Genomic DNA, 27,400 nt, shown 5'->3' with positions numbered 1-27,400 from the left:
TATTCCAGACTAACATGGCTATATCTTGAAATTATAATCAGTATATTAATTAAGAACAGTTTATAACAAACCTTACCACTAACTACGGTGTCTAAACATCATACAAAACATCTTTCCATAAATCTTGATGCAAGGATACAGTTCATCTCTCAATTGTGTCCACCTATTCCCCCCCTTCCTAGGAAACAACAATGAGGCAGAGGAGGGTGCAGCCTGCAAGATATCAGCAAGGCCCAAAACAGGACTCTGCATTGGCTTCCATTGGCCCCACTGGTGAAGCTTAAGCTGTATCCACAGGAACTGAAAAACTCATAAGCGGAATCCAAAGTAGAGCTCATCCCTAATGTTTTGTGCCATGCCCAGGGACTTTGTCTGGCACTGGGACACCAAGAGGAAAGAAGGACATAGGGACATCCTGCACATGGCTACTGTTAGCACCATTCTGTCTGTGAGAGTAGGGACTGAGGTTATGGCATGCAGTGGCAGGCAGTTCCATTGGCTTAAAGACCAGGAGCAGTGCCTCTTCCAGTCCAATGGAAGCTGTGTCTGTGGGCACCCTCTTTGCAGGTGAAATGTATAAAACCATTGTCCTAATCTGCTGGCCACCCACTTACCTCTCCTTATCATCCCAGACGCCATAGCCACTCTTCTTGTCATTCTCCCAATGCCCAGTGTATTTAAAGGGGTGCTCAGCAGAGGAAGTGTTGTCCAAAACGCCAAACCCTTGTCGGACGTTTTCCTGGAAATATCCTTTATAAACCATCTCACTGCCGTACCTGGAAAAGAGGCACATTATGGATGACACCCTGCCTTCCCATTGTGTTGTACAAAACGTTGCATACGGGTGTTGGCTGCCCTGTGTGGAACCTGGGTTGTATTGCAATGTCACTGAATCAAATGCACAAGTGGATGCATAACCAAATGCACAACTGAGTGTGTATCTGCATGCACAAAGATATCTCATGCGCAACTCTGCTTCTGAAGAAGAGTTCAACTGAATGAGGCTATTCCACATTTTATAAAAATGTCTAACAGCTTCCATGGAGAACTTCTGCAGGCATAATTTTAAAACATGACTTCATTATTTGTATATTTTAAAGCATGTACTCATATGAGTGTACATTCATGGTTTTATAGAAATGTATTTTAACAGCTGGTTTTATGTGTTTTCTTTTTCATTGTATTTTGTATTTTAATATGCTGTACCCTGCCTTGAGACTTGAGGAGAGGTGGGAAAGATATAAAATTTATCATTCTCATGTGTTTACTCTGCTCTTCCTTCCCTCAGAAAAATGCCCCATCGTGTTTCACAAAACAAAAGAGCTCCTGTTTGCAGGCTTACCAATGGCACAAAAGAAAAAGGAAATGGGGAAGAAAGAGAAAGAAAGATCAATTCAGGCACCAAAAGTAAAAGAGCAGCTTTAATATATAGAGGATCTATAGAGTGGGTTCAAACCACTACACCACGCTTACTCTGTGTATATACTATGTAGTATATAATATATCTACCATATGACATGTAATATAATAGGGGTCTGGACCCAGTTGTTAGTCCCTCTTAGAGAGGATGCACTGGCTCACCCTTCAGCATCTGAATCAAAAGGTTTGCTCTAGTTCAGACAATCGATAGGGTTCAGGCCTCTGTGGGGCACCCAGGGGTCATCTGGCCTGCCCCTTGTTGCCCAAATATTAAACCAATTAGGGTCCAAGGAGAAATGGAGAGGAAAGTAATGGCTGTTCAAAAGCAGCTCTTCTGAAAATCTGACTTACTCGCAGATCCCATAGCCGCTCATTCTGCCTTCCCGCCAGTGGCACTTGTAACAGTCGTAGCGGTCCTCGGATGCACGGGGAACAAGGCAAATCCCAAACCTAAAGCCAGGAACAAGAGAGGTCTGAAACAAGAACCCCACAGTGGGGCTGGATGGGTGTGGGGGCCAAAGCCAAAACATCATTTTGGATTCCAGATCACTTGCAAAGAGTCCTCGTTTTCTTATTTCATATATTAATGGGGCTGTAGTGATAGGAGAATGAAATTACCCCTTCCCATGAAGTTTTCACTGAATCCTCGAATTTCTAAGATTACAGAAAGTGAGACATCGAACATTGTTCACACTTAAAACTCTTCCATTTGCTGTGTTCGCTTTCCCTTAGTCCTTTTTCCTGCCTCTTTGTTCTTGGTGCCTAAATACTATTTCTAAATGCCCAAATGAAGTTGTAAGTTACTACCAGAAATGTTGGGATCACTGGAAAATTTTAAGGACAAGATTTTTTTTTCTTTTTAGTGGGGAACAATGCCCTCATTTGTGGAACGACACCCCTGGAAACCAAGCGTTTAATATTCAGTCGCCCTGGATGGGGACAGAGCTCTATTACAGTTCTGAAAGTGCATCAGCATAGTGTCTGTCATTGGATCAGAGGACTTCTGACTAGCGGTCATACTGGCTAGAGGATTCTGGGAGCTGCAGTCCCCCAGAATTCCCATGTTTGCAAGAACTGGTTTAGGGGCTGGGTATGTTTAGTATGCAGAAGAGAAAATGGAGGCATGATATTTTTTGGCCCATAGGTGTCTGGGGAGTAGGCTATACCCATGAAAGTAACCGTAGCACCAGAAGCATCCTCACCCATCTTCCAAGCCATTTTTGAAGTCACCAACGTAGTTCCGGCCATCCGGCCATGTTAGCGTCCCCCTGCAAAGAGCAAAGATAGCTTGCAAAAGAATCCACAGAGGTAACTATATTGTGCCGCTAAGCAGTGTCATGTTTTGAAGTGTAAAAGAAACTGGGCTGACAAGGAGGGGAAGTGCCACCAATTCTGGGCCCTGCCAGAGGACACAGAAAAACCCTTGCTTCCTCTCTCTCCATCTCTCCCAGGGCAGAACCCATCTACAGCCAGCAGGAGAAAGACAGGAAGCTTCACCTCTTCCAGACAAGTCGGAGAGATCAGGTATATTTTTATATACGAATATAATACAGACCTTTGTATCTTTTGCTAGCCACTAACTACAAATAAGAAAGTAGAGTTGGCCATGAAGATCCACAAGGGATTGTTTCCAGGACCCCCCATAGATACCAAATTCAGCAGGTGATTAAGTCCCTTATATAAAATGAATGAGATGAGAGGCTGGAGAGAGACTGAGGATCTGTGAAATGGAGGGAGTCATGAATTCCTGCCAAGCACTAGAATCACAGAGTTGGAAGAGATCCCAAGGTTCATCCACTCCAACCTCATTCTGCCATGCAGGAAGACACAATCAAAAGCATTCCCAACCGAGTGCCATCCGGCCTCGGTTTAAAAACCTCCAAAGAAGGCGACTCCACCACCCTCCAAGGCAGCGTCTTCCACTGGCAAACAGCTCTTACTGTCTGGACATTCTTCCTAGTGTTTAAGTCGAATCTCTTTTCCTGTAGTTTGAATCCATTGCTCCATGTCCTAGTCTCTGGAGCAGCAGGAAACATGCATGCTCCTTCTTCCACATGCCACCATTTCAAATATTTAAGCATGGCTATCATGTCCTGTCTTAACCTTTTCTTTTCCAGGCTAAACATCCCCAGCTTCCAAAGCCATTCCTCATAGGGCTTGGTGGTTTCCAGCCCTTTCACCATTTTGGCCACCCTCCTCTGGACATGCTCTGGATCATGGCATTTTGCAGATCCTCCATCTCTCTCCAGCCTCATGTCTCATGTACCTCCAGCCCTGCAATATGAGTTCAGCACTTTGGAGAGCACACTTAAAATTCAGAGTGGATTTACCTTTGCTACTAGGCTACGCAGACGAGCCCCCAAAAAGAAAAAAATTGTAAACAAAGCTGAAGACTTACTTGCCATGTGGTTTCCCCAAACACCATTCTCCTTCATAGGTGGCATTCTTGAGTCTCCCCTCACTCCGGAAAGTGAAGGTGGAGAAGCGGCAGAGAGGAGGATCTCTCCCTTCTCCAGCTTCGCCCCACAAAGGGAAATCTCTCTTCCCATTCAAGGCCTGGCGCACCGCTTGATTCAGCTTCCACTGCCACACAGCCTAAGCGAAGGAAGGACAGAGATGTGGGGAGATGCCAACATAGGTTTGTAGACAGAATTGGCACTTCATGACTCTCCTTGGTGCCGGACAGGGTGACTGGAGGTCCTCCTTTTCCCAAACAGGCCTTACATTTCAACCTTATGTCTGGGGGTCTGGGAGGAATTGCAAAACGTCCTCTATTTTGAGTCATAAAACCTGTCCTTGTGTCATCCCAGAAGGCAACTAAGAGGTAGCTCAATAGATTTATTCCTGCTCCAGCTGCTGCAAAGAGCTTGTTAGTTGCAAGCTGTGGAGGAGTCCGTCGCTGACAATGTGGTGAGTTTGTTTTTTTCTGATGGAGGTATGGAAAGGAAAGGAGGATCTGCATTGCATGTCAGTGGCAACAAGGGGAAGCAGGGGCAAAAATGTGCTATCTGGGTTGAGGAAGAAGCAGGAGGGATGAGAGAGCAAATGGGAAAACTACAAAGGAAAGGAATAATTTGAAAGGAATAATTTGAAAAACCCTCCCAAAACATGAAAAGAAAATCTTGTCCTGTTTGACCACATATATTATCTACATTCGTACAAGGGCAGATACTCACCCGTGATTCTGGTTCTTTGGCCAAGAGGAAAAACTCTTCTTCTGGTGTCCTAATGCGAAGGGTATGCCTGGGAGAAGCACCAAGTGGAAAGAACAGGTTGAGAATAGCATTTATTTTCTAGCTGCCTTGAAAAACCTAGTGTGGGTTCATGGTTAGCACATTGGAGTGACACCTGGGATTTCTAGTTTCTAGTCCCCATTCAACCATAACACTCACTGGGTGACCCTGAGCTGGTTGTGCTCTCTCAGCCTCAGCTACCTGATAGGGTTGTTCTCTGTATAATGTGGAGCACTTCTACAGATGTTGCTTTTAGTAGAGTAGAAGAAAAGGTACTTAGAAATGTCCCTAAGAAATAATTATTAATAAATCTTAGAAACGTTCCAGGTTGGAAGCTGTTGGAGTGGATGCTAAAGATTCCACCAAGATGCCCTCTGGATGTGTTGGACTTCGTTGCTATAATCCTTCAAGTCAGCTCTGACTTGTGGTGACCATCTCTTAGGGTTTTCTTGGCAAGCAGAGCAGTTTTGCTGAGAGAGAGTGCTTTGCTCAGGGTCATTCAGTGGGTTTCCATGGCTGAGACAGGATTCAGACCCTGGTCTTCTGGAGTCCTAAGCCAGTGCTCAAACTATTACACCACAGTGGCTCCTTGCATTGTACTACATCATCCCAGAGCCAACATTGTGGGAAGTGTAGTGCAGTGCATCTAGAGAGCACTAGGGTAGGGAAGGCCAGACCAAACTATGGACAAGTCTGGAATGCTCAGCTATTCAGCTACAACCTTGTTAAGGACGAGGCATGGCTGATCTGCCATAGACCATCTCTGAGAAGTTTTAGAAAACCTTCTCCAGATCTTCTACCCATGGTACCCCAATACTCCACCCCTTCACCCCTTATATCTGGAAATCTCAGCTTGGAAAAGTTACATTTTTGGAATACAACCAGCGCTTGGAACAACAGGTTAGAAAATTAATTTGATAACATTAAATGTTGGATGTGAAGTCGAAGGCTTTCATGGCCGACATCCATAGTTTTTTGTGGGGTTTTTGGGCTATGTGGCCACAGATGCTGGTGAAACGTCAGGAAGAAACTCTTCTAGAACATGGCCACATAGGCCAAAAACCCCACAAAAAACTATTAAATGTTGGAAATTGGAAAAAACAATTAATTGCCAGCCAAAGGCAATAACTTAAATAGTTTATTTTTTATGTTGTTATCATATAACTCATTGTTCAAAGAAAGAGTCACATTAGTCTGGATCAGTATGCAAAGGGAAATTTAAAATTGCAAACTTCTCTATGCAGAGGACTATCTTTTTGTCTCTCCTGTTTTCCAGTGATAATCCCTAATGCCCACAAAGGAACTATTTAAGGGGAGCCAGGGATTATTACTTTCCTGTGCCGCCTGATTTGGCAAATATAAGAAACTACAAGTCCCATGCTCCCAGTTATGGCAATACTGGTAAGGCCTCTCTAGCAAGTGCTCCCCACTGGGGGCTTCCTTTTGCAAAGGTCAACTCCAAATTAAACCCCCAGTTCCAAATTCAAACCATCACCAAGAGCAGACAGAAAAAACTCTGTACTGAAACTAATCCTAGCAACCAAGTTGCCTCTAACTGTGCTGCCATCTCTTAGTTTTCTCCCCAACCCTTTTCTGTCTGCAACAGAGAATGAAGAATACACCCACCTTATCTTTTGCAAGAAATAGCAGGGAGGTAAAATGCCAAGAGCACTGAACTGCTGCACTGAGCTACAGAAACAATTCCCGCTGCCAAGAGAAATCTCACTCACTTTCCCGTTTCCTTGAAGGTTTTATCCACCCACACGAGCTTCAGATCAAAACTCTGGAAGCCATTCCCCTAGAAAATGGAAAGAAAAATGTTCAGAAGAGGAAAAGCCCCACAGCATCGCTCACGGCAAGTGGGGTTACGCACATCCTGAAAATATCCTTTCCTCTGTCTGCACAAGCCAAAGTTGAGATTGCTTTCAAGGGTTCACCCTCAAGAGCCTGGAAAGGTCTTAGAAAGGCCCTCAGCATTACTTTGGGATCCAAGTAGCTCAAAAAGAAGAGGATGAATTCTATAGAGCAAAACCAAGAGTAGGAATCATCCACACAGATCCCCTCCCAGATGCAGCCCAGCCACCCATCGCAAAACAAACAAACAAACAAATAAATAAATAAAGGAGAGAAAAAGGTCAATTGCAACTCCTAGAATCAAAGATTCATAGAATCATAGAGTTGGAAGAGACCACAAGGGCCATCCAGTCCAATCCCCTGCCATGCAGGAACTCTCAATCTAAGTCCTGGTAACTTCCAAGAGTTTTGACTTTTTTTAAAAAAAAAATCAAGGTCTCCCTAACCTTTAAAATATCAAACACCTCATTTGAATCAAACTGGAAGTGAACTTCCACCCACTTATAGTTTTGGATGTTTCAATATTTGTATTTTGGAGCACCTGCTGTTGGTCCCTGTGGCTCCCCAGAGCTGGATATTGGCTCCCTGGAGTTTCTTCATCCTTGGTGTAGGTCAGTTGTGGGAAAAGTGTGGCCTGTGGGGTTCATGTGGTCCCTGGGCATCCTTCTTGCAGTCTATGAAGCCCCTGACCAGTCCTCCAAAACCCCTTCACTCCCACTTTTTAATAAATTGGTGTGATTTTGAGGTTACTTTCACCAAACACCCACATATAGCCCCCTCTTCAAATATGTCAAATCAAGCAAATGCATTCCCTACCACCTCAACCATTCTGAATCTCCCACCCAAAATGTTTTTGTTGAAGTCCCTCAACATCACTTCTGGCTGCCATTTTGAGAGGCGTCATGGAAGGAAATAGAGTATGCTGGGAATGCAGTTGGTTGGAAGGGGGGCAGATGTCAACCCCTGGTTCAGTCCATAATCCCCCCATTTCTGATATTAAGACTATGAGCACCATTGCTTATGTGAGAAGAAAGCAACTAATCCTAGGGTTGTAGAGTTACATTTATTTCACTCTTGCATAGAAAGATGAATAACTTCAAAAGTTTCTCCTCTGTCTGGGTGACATTATAAGAGTTTTGGATCATTTAAAATTATTTTGCACACTTTGTGAAAAATTCAGTTGTATTAAAAACTTGAGAGATTTTGCATGAAACCCCAAATGTTCTGGAGCAGAATATAAGTGTATTTTGTGCCCAGAGAACTTTATGCACAAAACATTGTGGGGAATTTTGTGTGTGTGTGCGCGCGCGCACGCAAGTGTGCATAAACATTCTGTTTGTTTTCCAAGCCGAAAACAAGTTTCACACAAAGATTTTTCTTCTCCAAAATTTTCACACATACAAAAAAGGATGGAAAGGTGCAAAATCTCATGGCAGCTGACCATTTTCTGAACAGCGTCTTGACCTTTTGAGGCAGCCATTCTTGTCAAGGGTGAGAAAATTTATGAGTATCCTTTGCTTCCTCTGCTAACCGCAAGAGGGAAGTATTGGCAGCAGCTAAAGTGAGGAGGAAACCTCACAAAACAGAACTGGATGTGGCCACTGGCTGCGAAATGCTAACTGTCTGGAGGAAGGGTCAGCCAAATGAATCCCTCCACACCACAACATACTCAACCTAGACAAGGAAGAAATTGAAATAGCTAAAGAGTTCCCATACCTAGGATCAAACAACAACCAGAATGGTGACTGCAGCCAAGAAAGAAGAAGAAGGCTAGGAATCGGAAGGGGAGCCCTGAAAGAACTAGATAAGATCCTAAAGAGTAAAGATATGCAACTGAGCACTAAAGTTAGAATAGTCACTGTATTCACCACCGCTATGTATAGATGTGAGAGCTGGACGGTGAAGAAAGCAGACAGGAAAAGAATCAACTCATTGGAGATGCGGTGCTGGAGAAGAGTGCTGAAGATACCATGGATGGCTAAGAAGACAAACAAATGGGTCCTTGAACAGATCGAACTAGAAATCCCCCTGGAAGCCAAGATGACAAAACTGAGGCTGCTGTATTTCTGTCCACATCATGAAAGGGCAGGACTCACTCAAAAAGACAATAATGGGCCCGTACAGACAAGCCAAAATAAAGCTGCTTCAGGTCTCTTTGGAGGAATGCTATTTAAATGATGCATGCATCCTAAGAGGCTAGAAGCCACGCCAAAGCCACTCACCAATCCTAAGGACTGGAGTGCAGCTTTGGCGCAGCTTCTGGCCTCTTATGATGCTTGTGTCATTTAAACAGCATACCTCCAAAGAGACCCAAGGCAGCTTTATTTTGGCCTGTCTGTTCAGGCCCAATGCTTGGAAAGGCAGAGGGCAGTAGAAAGAAAGGAAGATCACATGCCAGATGGCTAGACTTAATCTGGGAAGTCATGGGCAAGAAGGTACAGGAACTGAGCAGAGCAGTGGAGAATGGGAGGGCTTGGAGATGTCTCATCCCCAGAGTCACCATGAGTCAGGCTGACTCGAGGGCAGTTAACAACAGACAACACACTTGTACAAGGTTGGTCTCCAATATCTACTCGGCCTACTAACCTGGATGAGCAGAAGGATGTCACTGAAGAGCAGGATGCGGTCTGATCGCCCTGTGCTGGCAAAAATGCTGACATTTCGACTGTCTTCCAATAGCCTCCTTTCAGGAACGCCAAGAAGATCCTGTGACACAGAGGAGCCATAAAGTTGATTTAGTCGCTGCCTGGCAGGCATGGGCTGCTACCAGGGACCTAGGGAACTCCCTACCCCACTTTTGCCAGGAACCTTGGAATCCTGTGCCTCTTTATTGGTAGGTAAATATATGTAATTCCCATCCTTTGAACATCATAGGATCCCTAGGTTCTTGACTGTTGAGACTGCCCATCTGCTTATTCCGGCAGGCACCAAAAACAGTGTTGGTCTGCATGGATTGCAATGTTTGAAATTGCTCTCCTTTAATTGTATTAAAATTTTATTTTAGGGGTTTTTTTTAGACAGCTTTTACAAGTTTAAAAACAACAACATCTAAATCCATTGAACCTTTACAAAATGTTTATCGCTTTGTAGTGTTTTAGTTGCTTTTATTTGTTCATTGCCTCAGGAGCCCTGGCAAGCTAGGAAGTGATACAGAAATATTTTAAATAAACAAATAGTTGAGTTCTTTAAAAGGTAAGTTAGCTGAACAAGTCAACTCACCTGACCTCCCCACAATTCTCTCTGCTTCTCTTTTAACATACCATGAATTTGTGACTTAGAGACTTCCACAGGTTTCTGGTGAGGTATGCTTCATCCAAGGCTTGGCTAATGAAGGAGCGTAGCTTGGCAAACTGTCTGGAAGCATTGGTTATTGATTCTTTCTCCAGTCCCTGTTAGGGGAGAAAATGCAAAAGAATTCATCACTATTTCTTCAGGATCTATGCTACAGAAACAGGCAAGTTTCTCTGTTAGGAGATCATGGGAATTAGGACCGAGTGAGCAACGGATTCTGGGACAAAGCAACACCGTAAAGCTCTACAGAGAACTTGCACAAATAGTTCCTTCCTACAATTTGTGGCCTACGGAGCTTGTGCAAAGAAGTTTGTTGGCTGAGAAGTCTGGAAGACCCTTCTCTCTGTCCCACCATCCTCCTGGGTATATCTGATGGGATTACAAAACAGGGTCCTCTTGGGGGTTGCTCTCTGGCTCCGGGACTCCCTTCCAAGAGAAGATAGACTGCAGCTTCCATAATCCTGCTCTCCTTCCCCATGCAAGTGAAGACCTCTCTGTTTTGGCAGGTTTTGGCAGGCTAACTGCAAGGGGAAAAGACCTATCAAAGGATCTTCTCTGAAGATGCCAGCCACAGCTGCAGGCAAAACGTCAGGAATAAACTCTTCAAGAACATGGCCGCATAGCCCCAAAAGCCCACCAAAAACGATATATCAAAACGTTCCATGCTGTTTATTTATCCCTTTTCCCTCAGTCACTCTTTTAACTGCTTTTAATCCTGTTGTTAATTTAATTATGTTTTTAAGTTTTATGTTTTATGGATTTCAAGGCTATTTTTTAAAAAAGCTATGCCTGCTATAACTTTGACAAGCCACCTGAAGTCCCAGACCAAGAAAGCGGTGGGCTATAAATGAAGATGAGGAGGAGGATACCTGGCTCTTTGTCTCCTGAAGCTCAGAGAAGACAGCGCTGTATTGCTGGAGGTGATCCTGGAAGGGTTTATATAGGACCGTGTGGAGAGCCACTGCTATGGAAGTGTCTGGGGAGAAATCTTCAAGGAGTTGTTGGAGGGAGGGCTTGTGGGACTTCCAAACTTCACTGCAACAACAAGTCACAATCCACAAGACAAGCCGGTTAAGGATAGGATGCTAGAGAAGAGAAATATTTTGAAGCATAGATTTCCTCCTATATCCTGCACTAGTCAGGCCTCATCTGGACCTCATCAGGTTCAGTTTTGGTTCCCATTTTAGGAAGCTTATCACACACCTTTTTTCTCCCGCTAATGGGACTAAAAGGAGATGCTCAGGGCCGCGCATGAGCTGGAAAAATGGATTTTATAGCACAGCAAATTGTCCTCAAAAGGGCCTCTTTCCGTCCCCCAGCACCAAGCCATCCCCATTCAGTGCTGAGGGGCGCCATTTTCCTCGGCTAGAAGACTTCCGACAAGAACATTTAACACTCCTTAGCACTAAATGGGGATGGCTTGGTGCTGGGGGATGGAAGGAGCCCTTTTGAGGACAATTTGCTGTGTGACAAAATCTGTTTTTTCCAGCTCACGCGCAGCCCTGAGCATCCCTTTCCATTTCCCATAACCGGGGGGGGGGGGAGTGTGTGATAAGCTTCTAAGAGAGATATAGACAAGTTGGAGCAAGTTCTGAGAAGGGCAACAAGGACGATAAAAAGTATGGTGAACAAAACATACAGAATCATAGAATCCCAGAGCTGGAAGAGACCCCAAGAGCCATCCAATCCAACCTCCTTCTGCCATGCAGGAATATACAATTGAAGCACCTCCAATAGATGTCCATCCAGCCTATGTTTAAAAACCTCCAAAGGAGGAGACTCCACTTCAGTCTCCGAGGAAGGAGTGTATTTCACTGTTGGAAAGCTCTTACTGTCAGAAAGTCTTCCTAATGTTGAGGTGGAATCTCTTTCCCTGTAGCTTGCATCCATTGCTCTGGATCCTAGTCTTTGGAGGAGACTGTAATTTTTATAATTCACACATGTAAAGAAATAGATCTGGGAACTGCAATTCCTCTGAAAGTAACTTTTCCCAAGCACTGGGATTTGATTTGATTTTGCAAACCTTTTCACCTGCTTGTAGAACCAACGCAACCAACTGGCTGCAGAGTTCCAAGACTACTGTTTGAAAAGGGGAAGTGAGATGTCAAAACGACTGAATGACAGCTCTCTCCTTGATGAAAAGGATTCTGAACTTTCCTCTCTCTCTATTTTTTCCAAAACAAGAAGTACTCTGCACAGCGCTGCTTCAAAGAGCCACCTTATATTTCACAAGCCCTTTCAAAACCCATCAAGACTCAAGTGGCAGCTTGCTGCTGCTGCTATCTCTCCTTGTTTTCCACACCTTTAGAAAACATTTGCTCCACCCGGTTCCCTTTCCAAGAGAGCCATTGCTGCAGAAATGAGCAGCAAAAGCTGGTCTCTAGCGCTGGTTCAAGAGGCAGCCAACAACCCTAACTGGATGCACCTGGCAACATCTATGACTCCACTCCAATTGTAACTTCAGCCTAAGGATATAATTCTTCACTCAGGCTGCATCTGCACTGCAGAACTAATGCACTTTGACACCACTTTAACTGTCATGGCTCAGTCCTATGTAATCCTGGGATTTGTAGTTTGTTGTGACCCTGTTTTAAATTTAATCTTTTAAAAAAAATTGTACGCCACGCTGAAATCCTTAGAAACAGGAAAAGATATAAATATTTAAGTGCATAAATAGTGAGTTCATGGCAATGGTCACTTTGAGTCCCAATTTTGGGAGAAAAGCAGGATACAAATTAATATAACAAATAACAAATAAATGGTGAGATTCGAATTGGGGGCTTCCTGAGCTGAGGGTGTTTCTATCTTTTGTCTTTGTTTCCTTCTCTGCTCCGTTGACTCACCTTTTATTTCTTGCAGCATGTTCAAACCCTTGGACTACAACACAACTGGCAAATGTGGAGAAATACCTATTTGTTGAAAATACAAAAGAAACATGTCTCAGATTACATGGCTAAGCAATAATAATACAAGAATACAATAATTCTCCCTTATGTGAAATTCTAAAATCCGAAAGGCTCAAGAAACCCCAACGTTTTCTATGAGTGGCTGAGATAGTGACATCTTTGCTTTCTGATGGTTCGATATACACAGATTTTGTTTCACGCACAAAAACATTGGCAATATTGTATACAGTTACCTCCAGGCTATGTGTATAAGGTGTATATGAAACATAAATGAATTTTGTGTTTAGACTTGGGTCCCATCTTCAAAATCTCTCATTATGTACATATATGCAAATACAGATATTACAAAATCCAAAAAAAATCCAAAACCCAAAATACTTCCAGTCCCAAGCATTTCTGATAAGGGAGAGTCAACCTATAATAACAACAATATTAATAATTTCCCACCATTTTTGAGGCCTAGGACTCAGCTTACAAAAATTAAAACCGATGAAATTAATTTAACATTTAATATGTTAAATTGTAATTTTCAACTAGTATTAGAATTAAAAGCAATCTAGCCTGCATAGTGATTTGAGCGTTGGACTATGCCTCTGGAGATCAAGGTTTGGATCCCTGCTCAGCCATGAAACCCACTTGGTGACTTTGGGCGAGTCACATTCTCTCAGCCTCAGAGGAAGGTAATGGCAAACCTCCTCTGAAGACATCTGTCAAGAAAACCCTGGGATAGGGTTGCCTTAGGGCTGTCCTAAGTCAGAAATGATTTGAAGGCACACAACAACAAACCTATTGAAAAGCCACCAAAGGGACACAATGGAGAAGGCCAGTCTAGCCTCTCCAAAAAGGGAGTTCCAAAGCCTAGGATCAGCCACCAAGAAGGCCTTCTTTTGTGTTGCCACCAGATGTATCTCTGCTTGAACAGAGAGAAGGGTCTCCCCATATATTTCAAAACCTTGACAGGCTCATATGGGATCATACAGTTGCTCAGATAACCATACTAGGCTTAAGTAACACTGGGCAACTTGCATACCCATTGCAAAATTTGCTCAGCGGGCAGACCAAACTAATTTGGAGGTGGCAAAGTAGGACTCCTTTCAATGCAGAATATCAGGGTGGCCATTTCCACTACTCACTGGATGTAGGCATTAAGGAATAAGTCTGTTTTCCAGGTTAAGTACACATCACGGATGTTGGCAGATTCAGACTCCTGCAAAGTTTGCTTCAGCGCTCGATAGTTCTCCTCTGTCAAGTCCCAAATAACGTGGAAGTGGTCGTTCAGTAGCAAGAAGAACTTCATGTGCTCGAAGGACCCTTTGGCGATGGAAAGAGAGGTCCAGGATAAGAAAAGGAGAATAACAAGTCAAAGAACAATTGACTTAGAAGGTACCCCCCCCCCAAGATCTTCAGACATAAGTATTTTAACAATTAATTAATTCATTAAGTCTGATTTTGAAAAGGATGATGGTTCACCAGATTCTTCCAGCACACTCTGCCAGAGGACATGTTCGAGAATAGTCAACTGGAGATATGATAAAGTATTATAGAAATGTCAACTTCAAACAGGGTGGACAAGCCAAGGAAGGAGTGACTCCCCAATACTTCACTGAAGGTGGTATGTGGAAAGGATTTAATTGAGATTTAGGATGGCTATGGACCCTACTTTACCCAGGAATGTCCAGTGGTATCACTAGGGGGGTGCAGAGAGAAGTTGGTTGCGTTGCATACATTTTCGTAGACTTGATTCTTGCATCTGAGTCTGCTTCCTTAGAAGCCTAAGGTGGAGAGAAGCGAAGCATGGGCTTTTGTGGACTTGAGTGTACTTTTTCAGATGCTTGGTGTGAAGGGAAGCTGGAAGGATGAGATTTTGTAGACTTGAGTCTGCTTCCTGAGATGTATGAAGTGGAGGGTCCAGGAACAGGCCTTAAGTTCTGTTCCTGCATCTTCCACTGTATGCATCTAAGGAAGCAGACTCAAGTCTACGAAAGCTCATGCTACCAACTTCTTTCTTTCTCTCAGATACTCTCAAAGGTTCTACAAGGTCCCTTTGCATATGGTGGTTTATGTGCTAGTGTGTAGCTATGGAGTTTATCACAAAGGACAGATGCCATGCAGAAACAGGATTTAAAAATCCAGAAAAACCCCACAAAATAGGTTGATTTTCACGCAACATAAGGGTTAATGAGAATTAAATCAACATTAACCCAAACAGAAAGTTGACAAAGCCTGCTCCTTTTTACTTTCAGGGTTTTCCGAAAGTAAAAAGGAGCAAGTTTTGTCTACTTTCTGTTTGGGTTAATGTCGAGTTAATTCTCATTAACCCTTATGTTGCATGAAAATCAACCCGTTTTCACAGGTTTTGTCCACTAGAAAATGGGCAAACTCCCAACATCGTCTGAAAATCTAGCCATTTTTGCCTTTTTTCCCAGTTTAAATTCAGTTTCTGCATGGGATCCATTCTGTGTGACAAACTCCTGTAATAGTTTACCTGCCCAATGGTAATTTAGCTACACAGTTTAGTATACTTTAGCCTATGGTGGTTTAGCTGCCCAATGGGAATTTCAGAGTGTAAGTATGACAGTTAAGCTACCCAGTATATGGTAGTTTAGCTAGACTGTTTATGCAATTTATAAAAATTGCCCCCAAAATGTCCTTCCAAAAGTAAAAAGCTCTCCATACAGACCAATAAATGTCTCACTGGCAAAGGTGAGTGTGAGGGGGATGGTTCCTCATTCCCATATGCAAGAATGAGTCAAGAGAGAATATGCTCCTCACCAGAAAGGAATAGTTGGAGAAATGGAAAGATATGATCTAAAGGCTATGAAGTCTGCGATACTCACCCGATTGCAACAGCGGCTTGAGCACAATGCTGTTGATCCGAGAAAGGCATGCAGAGAAGGTCTCTTCGATCCTTAGCAGCGAGGAAGCCACTTCTTCGATGCTCATGTCCTGTTATGCCAAGAAAACAGAAGGGAATATAAAGATCCCAGGTTAGACCTCAGCTCCAAAGGCCAGCTATCTAACCGCATTTTGTTTGTTTTTTAAAAATAAATTTAAATCTGGATTGTTAGCCCTGGCTAACCTGATCCAGGGCTTGGGAAAGTTGCTTTTCTGGACTTGCACATCGGACTATGACTCTGGAGACCAGGGGTTCAAATCCTGTCTCAGCCATGGGCAAGGCACACTCTCTAAGCCTCAGAGGATGGCAACGGCAACCCCACTCTGAACAAATCCTGCCAAGAAAACTTCATGATAGGTCCACCTTAGTGTCTCTGTAACTCAGAAACAACTTGAAGGCACACTGGACTATGACTGTGGAGACCATGGTTTGAATTGTCACACCGTCATGGAAATCCATTCAGTGACCTTGAGCAAATCACACTTCCTCAACCTAATAGAAAAGCAAATGCAACGCCTCCAAAAATGAATCTTGCCAAGAAAACCCCAGGGTTGCAGTAAGAAAAAACTGGAGGGCACACAACAACAACAACAACAACAACAACAACCATATCTGAAAAATTAACATATTGTCTAGGATTGGCCAAGAGAATGGTAAAGGAAGATGGCTTCATGGAATCTGGTCACCTTTTGTCCTCTACAATATATATCTGACTTCAACACATGGACTACCAATAGATCGAATGCAGTTTGGAAATAGTACTTTTTGAGACAACAACAACTCTATGATTCTGTGATTTCAAAGGAGACTCATGGACTTGATGTTAATATGAAATATGATAGGTGAATAATGTTTAAGATTGTGATAGTTGATTGTATTAACTAATTTTGGGAGGAGGGAGGGTGTATTGTTCTTTGTAATGCATTGGAAATCTAAATTAAATAACAATAACAATAACAACAACAACAACAATAGTAATAATGGACTTCAGATGTGTCCATCATGGCCAGGGGGCCTTCCACATGAAAATAAATAGCGTTCCTGGCCATTGACTGGGCTGGACAGAGATGATAGGAATTGCAGTCCTACAACATCTGTTTTCTGCACAGGAAACAGTGTGTTTGGCTCAGAATCAGAGAATCACATGTTCTTTGCAAAACAACATTCCAAAAGTGCAAATCAATCAAAGAACTGTGCAGAAATCTTTGAGTGCTGACACAGCAAGGGACAAACTGTGCCAGTCGTTCGTTCTTGAAACCGAAAGGCAGATGAAAGTGAAACTTGAGATTTCCCCATCTCTATGACCTGCTGCTGTAATTTATCATGTGCTTCATCCTTGCAGTTTGCAAACAAGAATGGATAATGTACAGTTTTCTCCCTGCTGTGTGAGCACAGCCATGGATATGTTGATAACAGTATTGGTAGTCCTAGATCTGAAAAAGCTGCCCAGCCTGCAAATCTATATTTTTACCATGGGAAAACAGGACATACTCACTGCAAACACAAATACAGGCCTCTCAACTGATAAAACCTCTGGCAGTGAAGTTCCATTTACAAAGTCTTTTTTTTCCTCTCCATCATCTTTCTAGCTGCAAGGTTTTTAGCAGCATCAGCATTAGGAAAAAGAATGAAGGATGGCTAGAGAAAGACAGACTTTCAGTGCCAGGTTGCAGTAGTGTGTTTGCAATAAACAAATTAAAGTGAAAAATAGGAATCAGCTTTAGTTGATCATGTTGCAATTGTAGATGTGGAAGCTTGTCCAACTAGAAATCATGTAAGTGGAGGCTACTGAAAGAAAAGTCATCCCTGGATCCATTTTGGAAGATTCAGAAATGATGCCATGGCTCCATCATACGGAAATCTGGGATTTGTAGGATTTTTTATGGCACCAAGGCTCTCTGACAGAGAAGACTAAATTGCTCACAAAACTGAAGATCCCAGAATTCCATAGCACTGATCCATAGCAATTAAAGCGGTGTCAAGCTGCATTATTTCTGCAGTACAGATGAAGTCTAAAAGGTTAGCTGTGTTTTTATTTCCCCATGCAAATCTTATTTGTCCTAGTTGTTTCATTTCACATGTGCATATTCTTAGTTTTGGATAGAAAGTTTGCTGAAATATATTGACCTGCTCTTCTTCCCTGTTCTTTCGGTGTTTTTTCTGATGCTGGTACCAAATATTTTGTTTGAGACAAGCTGTCCAGGGATACATCTGCTTCATCATCTGAGGGATACTTGTACTTATAAGGATGACAACTGTCCAGCTCTCCAGAAGTTGTCAGACTACAAATCCCATCGTCCGCAGTCAGCATGAAGGAGAATTTGGGCATTTCAGTCCAGCAACATCCAGAAGGGCTGGTCAGTTCTTACCCTTGATTTACTGTCATTTTTCTGCATTCAGTTCTGAAAAGCTTTGTACAAATGTAAGACTTGTTCATTGCCCATTTTTAGAAGAATATCTGACTGGAACGTGAGAAAAAGGAAGCCCTGACCATCACAAATTGCTGATTTATTGTCTACTGACAACATTTTAGGAAGTCTGTTGTGGCAAAAAAGTCAAGTCTGCCAAGAAAAGCAAATCCACATGTATGCAAATTCACAATGAAACCAAAGTGTCACTCTTTCTGCTGCCCAACTTCCACTTTTGCTTCACAGTCAAACCAAACACAACAAGTAGGATCTTATTTTCCCTTCATGATGGAGAAATCTTTACCAGGTACTTAAAAGGCCTCTTTGGAAGAAACAGTACATAAAAGTGCAAGAGGGCATGAGCAACTCTGTTCAAGTCCATTGTGAGAGGGATCACAGGAAGCGAAATTGAGCCAAGCATGACACAAGAGGAAACACATACGTCAGTTTGTATGAAGAAGCCAGGGACATACTATGCTGTACAAAACAGGGAATTTTTGCTGTAGAGACCATGTCCTTTACATGTTTTTTCAGCTGATCTTCTAGGGCAGGGGTAGCCAATGTTGGGGGCTAAAGGGGTCCCGGTTCAAACTTCAAACTTGCGGTTCCCATATTTAGGGTTCCACCAAATTAGGCACCAATTTGCTGAGATGGGTAGCGGCTGGCGGGAGGTTGGAGAATTTATGTACTGTACCATATATATTTAACTATAACTCGACCTCACATACAAGTCGAAAGCAGCTTTCAGGGTCAAAATTATGGATTTTGATATGACTTGTAGATAAGTTGACAGTAAAACTTAGGGACATGTATCAAAGGATGCCAATGATGAAGCAAAAGAAAGAGCAGAGTGCGTTGGGGCTTCTTTTAGGTTCTCTCTTGCCTTTTGCGACTTCATTCAGAGAAAGGGATAGTTCCTGTCTTGGTAAGAGTTAAGGTACAGTACTTATGCTGGCCCATAGATAAGTCGACCCATGGTTTTGGGGTCAATTTGTTTACTAAACTTTCTAAACGTATACATGAGTCTATATAGTATATTTGTAGTGTTATTCTCTTGGTCTTTGATGGCATAGGTTTGATGTCTTTTGACTGTATGTGTTTGATGTTCTGCACTTTAGGGAAAGGGCATTATAAATAAATCTTTCTGCTGCTTTTGTTGTTGTCCAGGAGAGGCCTTATTTTTAACAACCAGAAGTGACTGGAAAGGACTAGAAGTCACTGCCTTAAAAGAAAAATAAAACTTAAAAGACTCTCTTGGGCCCAAAATGGCCCAGAAAAACCCCAGAATGTGGGGAAATTTTCCCCTACATTCCCATAAAGGGCATGGAGGAGCCTTTGCATTTTTTTTAGCACGGAGGAACCACAAAAATGGCCCTCGGGGACCCCACTTTGCCCACACCTGTTCTGGGGTATAAACTAAACCCTTCCAGAAGGGCTTATGTACAAAAAGAACATAAAACAGGACAGACACTGAATTGTGTGGTAAGGATGGCCACAAACACTAGTCTCCTGTTGCAATTCCACTTTGGCAGCCTGGTGTGATAAAGTCCCAAATCCTGGAGTTATTACTCCAGAGCATCCCTGAATCTATTAGTCAACAAAGGTGTGCTTCAGGTTCCTGTCCTTCCTCTCCTGAGTAACTCCCCTGGAATCTGTTGGCAACACACTGCAAGCATTACACAGGTTTCCTTGATCTAACCGTTCTAGGAGAGAAGGAAGAAAACACAATGGGTGGTTTCATTCCAGTTCACAGGAATGGAGAAAAGGAAGAAGAAGAAGAAGTAAAAACCATTTTCAACGGAGGCCAAAGCTGGGTCATTCTGCTACAAGGGGGAAACCGCAGACTTTTCGAGCTAAAGGCAGCCAGCTCATTGTCTTCGCTTTCAAGGAGAGTTTGGCTTCCGTGAACAACAAAATATATTTGAAATGAAAATCAAGATCGAGAGAGATCCACACGTGACACCAGGATGTATAGATTTCAGCTTTGTGGGATCTACTCTGTTTTGCTTTTATGAAAACTCTGGGATCTACAAACCAAATATGAAATATATACTGCTTAGAATTTATTAAAAATCTGTATTCTATAATGGTCCTTTTGACACGGCACAGTGATGGCCCTTGAATTATCATGGCCTGGGATTTGTAGTTTAGGAAGGTGTGAGAGCCAGCATGGTGTAGTGCTTTGAGCATTGGGCTATGATTCTGGAGACCAGGGTTCAAATCCTGGCTCAGCTATAGAACCCCACAGAGTGACCTTGGGCAAGTCACACTCTCTCAGCCTGGAAAAGGCAAACACTGTCTGAAGAAACCTGCCAAGAAAACGCCATGATAAGTTTGTCTTAGGGCTGCCAGAAGTTGGAAATGACTTGAATGCATACCCCAACAGTCCGCTTAACTCCCATAAAGAGTTATGGTCAATAATAAGAATATTTTAAAAAAATCACCCATTGTTCTCCTTGCAGATCTAAAGCACCCTTATGCTCTGTGCTAAACAGCATAAGCGTGAGCCAGAGTAGTGGACTATGATTCTGGAGACCAGGGTTTGAATCCCTACTCAGCCATGGAGACCCATTGGGTGATCTTGGTCAAATCACACACTCTCAGTCTCAGAGGATGGCAATGGCAAACTCCCTCTGAACCAATCTTGCCCAAAAAAGCCAATGCCTTAGGGTTGCCGGAAGTTGGAAATGACTTGAAGGCACACAAGAACAACCACAACAACAGGTTAAGCAGGGCTATCCCAAAGTATTTGGTCACCCAAAGCAAAACAGCAAAGAAGACCCTATAGACAAAGAGCAGCTAAGGCAACACACACACACACAACACATCCATGTGTGTCTCTTTCTTTGCCTCCGCCTGAATTAGGCATCTGATAACTATGGTAGTCCTTTGGCTGTCCTTGTGTGACTCCCAAAATCCACCACCCAAGACAGCTGCCTCTCTCTGCTTAATGTCAGAGCCAGCCCTGTTTAGAAGCTTTGCAGAAGCAACAACGGCAGAGAAAATGGGAAGATGATGACTTTAAGAAGATCGGAAGTCACAAGTCTCTCTCTCTCTCTCTCACACACACACACACACAAGTGCGTGCACACATGCAACATACACACTGGTGTGTGGGCAGAGCAGGGTTGGAGAGGGGAACCCCAAAACCAAAATTTAAAGCAGTTTTTGTTTTTGTTTTGGGTTTTTGCATTGAAGTATAAGAGGACTACACCTAGCTAGGACTAAGGAGTTTGTCACATGAAGGAGATCGGCAGTTTATCCCATGAATGTCCCGGAAAAATCATGTAATTACGCAAAGTAAATGCACACTATGTCACACAAAACCTGCCATTAAAGTGGTCACAAAGAAGAATTAATTAGCATCTTTTTACTTTCGGGATTTCATCGACAATGCATTTCCGATATCACTTTAATTGCACAATTGCGTGTGATAATCATCTGCTCAATTACTTGCCATTTTCGCTTAATTTGCAGGATGCTCTCAATGCACTTTACTCTCTTTTTAATGCCAAAATTAGCCCCAGTGTGATAAACTCCTAAATAAGAAAACCAAGCAGCAAAACGCTGTTCAGATGTGATGGCCACGAGTTTAAATAATAATTTCTACTGGGTTTCCTAAAGATATGAGTAGGTCATCTGCGAAAGCCTAAAAAAAGTACTCTTTTAAAGCAAACTGTTTTGGTTGAACTTATGTCAGTTGAATAAAGTGATTAAAAAGAAGCTACTGACACTGGGAACTGGTCTGGCAATGAACAACTGATAAAAAGGTTTAAATTCCAATGGCCGTTGTTGTTCCATTAAGAGGGCTGGAAATTAGTAAGAATAGCCAGGTTTTTTAAATAAAATAAAATAATTAATTTTAAAATTTAGAAGTGTTGTTTTTTTTTTTAAATCATTTAGTTTAAAACAAGGTTTAAACCAACCCGGTTTCTACCGGCAAAACCTGGGGCAGAAAGTAGTCACTAGTTTTGGTTGCTGGAAAACAGGATGAGACACAAGCCAGAGGAACCTCCATCTTCAGATGCAGTCTACCACCAAAGAGTGACCTCCAGGAGCAGAGAAGTTTGTTGCCTTTATTCTCAGCTCAGCGGCTTCCAGGAGGTTTCTGGCTTCCAAGAGGAGTCCTGGAACTCTCTGGATGTTGTTGGACTGCAACTTCCAGCAATCCTCATCACTATGCTGGATAGGGATAAAGGGAGTTGCAGTACAATTTCATTTGGAGAGCTCCACAGGTCTAATGCTAACCACCGTTGGAAACAAAGTGCCATACTCTTCTCCTATGAGTATGGAAGCTAATACACCTTCAGTCTGCCCAAAGCAGGAGATCCTCAACGGAGATCTTCAGTTCCCAAAAGATTCAGGTGGTGAATATGTAAGACAGGGCCTTCTCTTCAGCTGAATCTTCCCTTCCTAAAGGATATCAGACTGGCTTTGCCCCTATCGATCATCTGACAGGCTAACAAGACTATATGGTATCATATGGATATCTGTCCTTAGAATCAGGAGAAGCTTTTATACAGTTTGCATCTCCCTTGTCCGGAATTATAAAATCTGAAATACTCCAAAATCCAAAACTGTCCACATGGGTGGCTGAGAGAGTGACACCTTTACTTTCTGGTAGTTCAGTGCACACAAATTTTGTTTCATGCACAAAATTGTTAAAAATATCATACTTGAGTCTCACATATCGGGAATTTTTAAATCCAAAATACTCCAAAATCCAAAGTTGTCCACATGGGTGGCTGAGAGAGTGACACCTTTGTTTTCTGATGGTTCAGTGTGCACAACTTTGTTTCACGCACAACATTATTACAAATATCATGCTTCAGTCTAACTTATCAAGAATTTTGAATCCAAAATGCCCCAAAATTGTCCCCAGTGATGGTTCAGCGTCCTGGTTCCTAGTTTTTACCTGAGCAAAAAATAGCCTAAACCATACTGTTCAGTGGTATAATTTAGCATGGCAAATAAAGGACAAATTTTTGGGGTGGCAGCTCTTGTTACCGAACTGGAAGTCAGAATGTGCAAGCTATATAATACCAATCTTCATCAATAACAATAAGAACCCCTCTGGAATCCCAAACCACTTCTACGTAATATAACTAAACCATGACTGTCCCAAATCCCAACTGGCCAGAGAACTTTTAAGATAAACCCAGCAGGGCTTACCTTTTATTTCAAACCGGCATCGTCCGTATGGTATGATCGCTGCCAGAAGCTCAGAGTAGTTCTGGGCAGCATTTCATGAACTCTCACATTAAGGACTTGGCTAATGCCACTCCCTGCTCTCCTCCCACAGTTAAATTTCCTCTTCTGTTTGAGTGCAGATCCAGGCCTGCTTCCTGGATGACACACAAACACACACGCACATGCACACCAGCACAGCCCAGACGTGTTATTAGGTAACTCCTCTGAGCACTGAGCCAGCCTTTCCAATCCAGTCACCGCTTTGCAAACAAGGAGTCTTTCTCCCTACATCAACTGCAGGCACATGCATGCAAGCCAGAGAGAGAACATTTGTATTATTATTAGTAGTAGTAGTATTAGAGGAAGAGCTGGAGAAATATAGATTACATCGTAGGCGTGCCACGCTTGGAAACCAGAGACTGGAAACATGCCCATTTGGTGGGTTTTTCGGCCTATGTGGCCATGTTCTAGAAGAGTTTATTCCTGACGTTTCGTCAGCATTCTCTGAAGATGCCAGCCACAGATGCTGGAGAAACAGGAATAAACTCTTCTAGAACATGGGCACATAGCGCAAAAATCCCACAAATAACGATTGATGTCAGCCATGAAAGCTTTAGACTGCACATGCCTGTTTGGACTTTGTTGGTGTTGTTGTATGCCTTCCAGTCGATTTGAATTTATGGCAACCCTTATGGTGACCTGGCCTAAGGCAATCCCAGCATGGGTTTGTGTTTTTGTTTTTGCAAGATTTGTTCAATAGAGGTTTGCCATTGCCTTTCCTGAAGTTGAGAAAGGGTGACTTACCCATTGGGTTTCATGGCCAAGTTGGCCTCCAAAGTTTCCATCCAATGCTCAAACCACTATACCATGTACAAGTCCCATAAACCTCAGACCTGTATTGTGTTTTTATTTAGTTAATTTAGATTAAATCCCCATAATCCCAATATGGCGACTCAAAGAAGATTGCAGTATTTTCCAGTTAATACAGCCAGAGGTAAAGTAAATGAAACCTTCTGAACCTTTTATCCAACTGGAGAACGTTTGCCCCACAATCAAGCTTCCAACCTTGGCAAAACACATCTTGGCAAAATTCCCCCTTTAAGCACAATTCTCATAATCTCCAAGCAGATAGCGGAAACCAATTCTTGGAAAAGTTGTCTTTGGACTACAATTTCTAAAATCCTCCAGCCAATTCTTGGCAAAGTCCCTTTTTGGACTACAACTCCCATTGCTCCCCAGCCACAGCTTGGAAATTACTGTTCCTTTTGGGAAACTATATAACTCTGGATTTCCCATATTTTGATCAGAACAGAGACTGCAGTCAAGAACTCAGAAAAAGACGAGGAATGGGAATGGCAGCTATGAAAGAAACGAACAAGATCCATTGTAAAGATATACAACTGAACACTAAAGTTAGAATTGCCCAAGCCATTGCATTCCCCATCATCATGTATGGATGTGAGAGTTGGATGGTGAAGAAAGCAGATAAGAAGAAAATCAACTCATTTCAGATGCGGTGCTGGAAAAGAAAGCTGAAGACACAATGGAGGGCCAAGAAGATGAACAAATGGGTCCTTGAACAGATCAAACCAGAAATCTTCTTGGAAGCCAAGTTGATCAAATCAAGGCTGTCTTACTTTGGCCACATCAAGAGAAAGAACGACTCATTAGAGAAGACAATAATGCTGGGAAAGGTGGAAGGTAGTAGCAAGTGAAGGAGACCACATGCCAGATAGATAAAATCAATCAGGGAGGACACAGGTCTGAATTTGGAGGACCTGAGCATAGTAATGGAGAATCGGGGTTTTGGATATGTCTTCTCCATGGGGTCACCATTGAGCCAGGGCTGTCTTGAAAGCCGTTAACAACAACAACAGTAGCACTAGTTTAAAGCATTTTTAATGGGAAGAAAAAGGGATGTTTCTGTGGGTGGTCGACTGATGTTCCAAAGGCTATTCTGGAGTCCTGTGGGTCATTTGTGGCCCATGGGCCACACTCTTAATTTAAAGGCATCCATTGCTTTGACAGCAGAAGAACTCTCCAGTTCAGAGAGGAAATTTACATTTCTCACCAGGGAACGACTGTCCTACCCAACGTTGTTTCAGTTCTGTTAAGCTGCCCACAACCTCAGATCCTTGCAGACAAAAGCCGTCCTGTGGTAGAGGAGGTCAGACCACAGTAATTGTTAGCTAAAGAATGGAAACTCTTTTTGAGGCCACCAGGCATTCACTCTCCGACAAGAATGCAGCTCGGCAAGAAACCCACAGTTTCTGGCTCCCATCCAGAAGAGTGTTGAGAGGCATAACAAAAGGCTCTTTCTCTTAGGTGACCTGCCACATGGACTATAAAGCCCACAAGTGAGTGGGGACAGAGCATTCCTGTACTGACCAGCCAGAACTGAAATGAGGTGGGACGAGAAGGGGAGACGAAGGGTGAAGTGCAACCCACAAAATTAGAAGGGCAGTGGCTTCCTGTTATTTGCTGGAGTTTCATTCTAAGACCTTCCGTGGACACCAAAATCTGCAGATGCTCAAGTCCCATTAAATACAATGGGATAGTAAAATAGTGTCCCTTATATAAAATGGCAGAATCAAGGCTTGCTTTTGGGGAATTTATATGCTTTTAAAATACTGTCAGGCTGTAGATGGTTGAATCCATAGATAAATCCATGGATATGGAGAGGTGGCTGTACCGCTTTGAAAGGAGAGCTATATATTGGCAGTTTGCACACATCAAATTGCAACGGCTTCTATTTTAGTATATTCTATTTTAATTTATACCTGTTTTAATCCTTAAAATTGTTTAATTGCTTTTTAAAATTTTTATATTTATGCATTCTAATATTTTGTATTGTTTTTAAATTGTATTGTTTTATACTTGTTCGCCACCTTGAGTCCCTATATTGAAAGAAAGATGGGATATAAGATAATAATAATAATAATAATAATAATAATAATAATAATAATAATAATGGCAGTTTTTGCACACATCAAGGGTGGGCAAAGTGGTGCAAACATAGCTCCAAAGCTGTTGTAAGGCCCTGAACCACTCCAGATTCCCTGGATTCTCCTTATCTTGGTCTCTTAAAAGAATGGTGATGCATCTTCTCAATAGGTTGCAACCTTTGGCCCCTGCAATGATCAACGATTTAAAAACACACACCCTTTTTTCCCAGACAGAAGTGGATTTCTGGCTACTCTTTGGTTTCGGTTTTGGCATGGTGTGCAGAGTCTATACATGCTTTTGGAGTGTCTGGGGCTAGAAAACTGGACTCCAGACTCTTTGCAGCTGTTCACCCCAGAATAAATATAGGCAGGGGCATCAATAGGAGAGTGGGGGGGAACACAAACCACACCAGTGATGCTCAAAAGGGGACTGACACCACTGCTCCCCAAACGTCTGCCTTTGTCAAAATGGATGGCCATGCATTCACCTGCATCCCTTTAAACCGCTGGTACTCCAGCAAAAAGATGGTGTGAGTGGGGATGGCCCAGCAGGAAGAGAAAGGAGAGGCCCAGGGTTATTTTTTTTAAAATTAAAATTTTAAATGTATTTTTTTAAAAAAATGTAAAATTTCACGATTTAAATTAATTTTTAACTTTTTTGAAATTCTTTTATTCACTTACTTTTCTTTTTAAAAAAAAATCGCACCTTATCAAATGTTCACTTAACCACATGTAACTATGTACAGGTAAATATATTTAGGCTGTGCAGATGATCTTGTAATTTAAAGGTATACTTTTTAGTTTTGGCTAGTTGTTTATGTCTTAACTAAACAAGTATATCCATCAGTGATATACATACAGCAATTATGATTTATGAGTAACATTAGTACAAAAAACTGATTAAGGATTGTGAATGGTGTGAAACAGGAGAAGGTCTATGGTGGGGAGTGAGCCACGGATTATAGGAGCATCAGAAGAGTCATGTTGCATCAAACCAAAGCATCCCTTCCAATGAGACATTTGATTAATCCACTGCCATTCTACTTTCCCAGCTGCTTAAAATGTCCCCAGTTTCTCTCTCTTTCCTCCTGCTTTCCCCCCCTTTATATCCAGGCTTACTGCAATTCATGCAAACGTGCATTCAAAGGGCAAATATAATTTTTGCATTCAGTTAAATTTGGGGGGAGGCAGAATCTTGTTTCCAGTAATTTAAAACACATCTGTATTCAACGCTTGTTCCAGAATATAGATTATGTAA

General features: G+C 42.5%; 1 protein-coding gene across 1 annotated transcript in view; it reads right to left on the bottom strand.

Moving 5' to 3' along the window:
- The window catches only part of ALS2CL (ALS2 C-terminal like), a 49,199-nt gene that overhangs the window by 16,596 nt on the left and 5,203 nt on the right, over positions 1-27,400 (bottom strand). Inside the window, 12 exon segments of the mRNA XM_042474837.1 lie at positions 615-776; positions 1,771-1,869; positions 2,622-2,687; positions 3,818-4,014; positions 4,596-4,662; positions 6,383-6,450; positions 9,093-9,212; positions 9,767-9,895; positions 10,667-10,832; positions 12,641-12,706; positions 13,837-14,014; positions 15,541-15,649. Of these exon segments, the coding sequence (XP_042330771.1) occupies positions 615-776; positions 1,771-1,869; positions 2,622-2,687; positions 3,818-4,014; positions 4,596-4,662; positions 6,383-6,450; positions 9,093-9,212; positions 9,767-9,895; positions 10,667-10,832; positions 12,641-12,706; positions 13,837-14,014; positions 15,541-15,646 (1,424 nt within the window). The 5' untranslated portion in view covers positions 15,647-15,649.

The sequence above is a fragment of the Sceloporus undulatus genome, chromosome 6 (assembly GCF_019175285.1).
Source record: "Sceloporus undulatus isolate JIND9_A2432 ecotype Alabama chromosome 6, SceUnd_v1.1, whole genome shotgun sequence".
Classification (NCBI taxonomy): domain Eukaryota; kingdom Metazoa; phylum Chordata; class Lepidosauria; order Squamata; family Phrynosomatidae; genus Sceloporus; species Sceloporus undulatus.
The sequence above is the reverse complement of the archived record's forward strand: the minus strand, read 5'-3'. Positions and strand labels throughout refer to the sequence as shown.